Raw genomic sequence first — 3,439 nt, forward strand, 5'->3', positions numbered from 1 at the left:
CTATTATGATGAGGATTATTAATAGTAGTATTATTATTACCATTATTATAATATGTTATAGTTATATGTGTGGCCCTTGCCCCAGAGCCCCGATCCGGGAAAGAACATGGTGGATATCCCAAAGTGTCTGCAGCCTCTTCTGTTTCAGTTCACGAGGAGATGGGCACGGTCGCTCCACGTATGTGTGGCTACACCGTGCGGAGTGAGAACAAAGTACAGGGCTACATTATGTCCCCTACCTACCCCGGGGCCTACCCGGACAACCAGTACTGTTTCTACAAATTGCAAGGGAAACCGGGAGAACGGATAAGATTAACCTTCGAAGACTTTTCTCTCTTTTATGGGGGCGAATAGTAAGTCAGATTCCTGGCACCATTTTCTATGATTTTTTTTATTCCACTACTACTACTACTACTTCTAGCCATTAACCTCCTAATCCATCGTGGTGATTTTCGTTGCGTTTTGGTTGTATGGGTTACCAATTTTCCTCCCAAATATATTCAGCTTTCTGATTTAACTCACTAATTCTTTGATTGGTTTTTGGTTTTTCAGTTCCTCGCTTCCTATGTCATTTAACACACTTAACACCCGATTGTTTGAACCTGAACCTTCCTAACACTCACTAACAACACCGCCCCCGTGTGGTTATGGGTCTATACTCCCAATGCAATGCGCATTGTGCATCGTCAAACCACGAAAATGTTTTGTCTCCCGAAATTACAGTTCACAATCAGATTCTATCTCTCTGCAACGCGCTGTGTAGAAGAAAGAAACGGAACAAAAAACATCAACACAAATAGGCGTTGTGGAATTGACGGCGAATATTGGACTCCATACTCGTAGTTGTGGTAAATCGAGACAGCGTTGTCATGTACGTACAGCTTGATCCGACTTCAGATAGGCGGACACTTCCATTTTCTGAGAGGGGAGAGAGATCAATAACTGTAAGATTGCGGTGTCATTAACGATCCTTCAGTCCTAGTGGGTATCTCTAACGTCGTGATGAATGGGTTCCGCCATTCCAGACTCCGATCTCGAGCGATGACTCAGCAAATTGAAACTCGTTATAAAAAAAAGAAAATTTCTTTATGAAAGTGTAAAAAAAGGTAGTATAAAGGTAAGTTTGTATTGAGTGTAATGCTGGTTTGATTATAACTTCATTTCGTTTCTTCCAGTTTCTTTTTTTTTTCCTTACGTACCTCGATGTAAGATATTAATTTCACTTCAGCACTCAGTTTGAACCAGCATTACAGCTCTCTTCCCTGGAAGTAGCATTGCGCATGGTCTGTCATTCGGTCTGTCTCTTTATGTTTCTATGTTCAGTGTTGTACTAGTTCAGTTCACGCCTTTGAGTCGTAAGTTGGATATTTTGTATGTAATATTCAGCTGGATAAGAACTAAGGAGTAACCGATTTATTCTTGCCTAGGATGTGGCTTAGAATTTGATGTAGAAAAGCCGATATATGTCATGCGCCACAGTACGGCAATTACCGTTTGATGTTAAGATTGAATTATCAGTATGGTCATGTCTATGTGTATAGTTGGTTATACTTGTGGTTATGACAAATTGCTATGTGTGTCGAAGTACTTTGTCAAAGGACAACGAATTAGCATGCATTTCCTTTGAGATGCAACTTAGTATGCGAACCTGAAAAATATTATACTACCGATGTCAACTTGACAAATTTTAAAAAAAGATTGAGACATTCTGAGAAAGTTTAAAAAGAAAGTTGAAGGGAAGTTGCTTATCATGAAGCGTAATGCAAGACTTGTTTTTTGTTAAATTAATATGGCTGTGCTTTGAATGGCATAAAGATAATACCATTGCCAATGAACAATAATTGTAGAACCCATAGTTAGTTCAGAAATCCCATTGCCAAGACAGATGTAGCTGACTCCTACTTTGTGCATTATATGAAGACCTGTCGCTGCATCAAAACTTTCAATCAAACAACAACTATCTCTTTGCCATAGACGGTTTCATTGCCTGAACAGAGACTGCATTAACTCTTAGGTCTTAGATAAGAAAGCAAAGCAGGTTTGGTATTGATAGAGTTAACTTCGCAGTCTTGGATGATTCTGTTTCCTACGTTGTGCATTTTCATCGCTCAAGTCTGACCCTGTCTGTTCATTATCTATCCTGTCTCCTGGCACAAGAGGACTACGCCAGACTGCAGGCGACACTTTTGCATGTGAGAAAGTAAGGGCGGGGGAGGGGGAGAGGAGGGGGAGGAGGAGGAAGAGGAGGAGGAGGAGGTTGTTATCAGTAGATATCCAAGTTATGTAGACTCAACCAGTATGCTGCCTGTGTGTCAGGATTGCAGTCATCGTTACTTTGTTCCTAATTTGTTCAGCTAATTCATCAGAATCAGGTCTTCGCCGCTCTGTGTAGAAGCACCAAACTGGGTAAATCTAAGAACAAAATATATGGGATTTATAGCCTCCCAAACCCGTAGAACATTTCTATTTGATTGTTAAAGTGAAACTATACACCAGTGGTGCTTGTTCTAATGAAAGATGTATCCAAACACAAATTATTAAGATGCAAAGTCATTTAAGGAAGATATTCTTTGAGAACTTCAAGTTTCACTGGGACCATAGTTAGTTGCCAAAAGACCATAAGACTGCTCCAATAACGTGTCATACACTTAATTATTGTATTACCAGCAAGGTTGCTCTAGAACAATTTGAACAAGTATTCTTTGTCGTAAATAAACCTACGTTGTTGTTTGAATGGAGCCTGCAATGTTGATGGCTTGTTGTGTGTGTGTTTGACGATCGTTTTAACGTTTTCACTTTTTTCCAGGCAAAAAAAAGTTTTAGAGCCTCAAAATGGGAAGGGGGTTAGAGGATGGGGAGAGTATTTAACATTACACGACATAAAAATGAAGGCGAAATGTTTATTTTCCGGGAAGCCGAAAATGTTTCTGAGCACTCTAGGGTCAGCTGGGATAAGAATAGGTGTGAAGAGCATACAGCCTGCTGTAGTGTGAGGATATGCGCTGTTTAAACGCAATCATTATCGTCATTATTAAATGTATCCCTGGGAGACATAAGCTTGTTACAGAAATATTCAAAATGTTAATAGAATATTAGACCAACATAATCAAGAAGAGTCCGTTAAAAGCAAGATCGAGTTCTATTCTTGTTATTCGTTTTTTTTATCAATCTTTCCTGAACCCGACACTTATCTTTGTTCGTTACGAAGAGTTTGGCAATGATTGAGATGTTTCATTGATCTCTCTATCCATTACGGTCGACTGAGACCCTCTGTTGTCTTCGTCTCTCGCATCATTCTCCATTTTGCACGCTGCATCACCCGCACGCTCAGCCCAGACAGACAGACAGACAGACAGACAGACAGACAGACAGACAGACAGAGAGACAGACAGACAGACAGACAGACAGACAGACAGACAGACAGACAGACAGACAGACA

General features: G+C 40.2%; 1 protein-coding gene across 1 annotated transcript in view; it reads left to right on the plus strand.

Annotated features, from left to right (window-relative positions):
* Positions 1 to 3,439, plus strand: part of LOC101853284 (cubilin) — a gene marked incomplete at its 5' end in the record, with an annotated part of 32,082 nt that overhangs the window by 4,067 nt on the left and 24,576 nt on the right. The window contains 1 exon segment of the mRNA XM_013090782.2: positions 149 to 353. Coding sequence (XP_012946236.1) covers positions 149 to 353 — 205 coding nt within the window.

Source organism: Aplysia californica, unplaced genomic scaffold (assembly GCF_000002075.1).
Source record: "Aplysia californica isolate F4 #8 unplaced genomic scaffold, AplCal3.0 scaffold01508, whole genome shotgun sequence".
Taxonomy (NCBI): Eukaryota; Metazoa; Mollusca; class Gastropoda; order Aplysiida; family Aplysiidae; genus Aplysia; species Aplysia californica.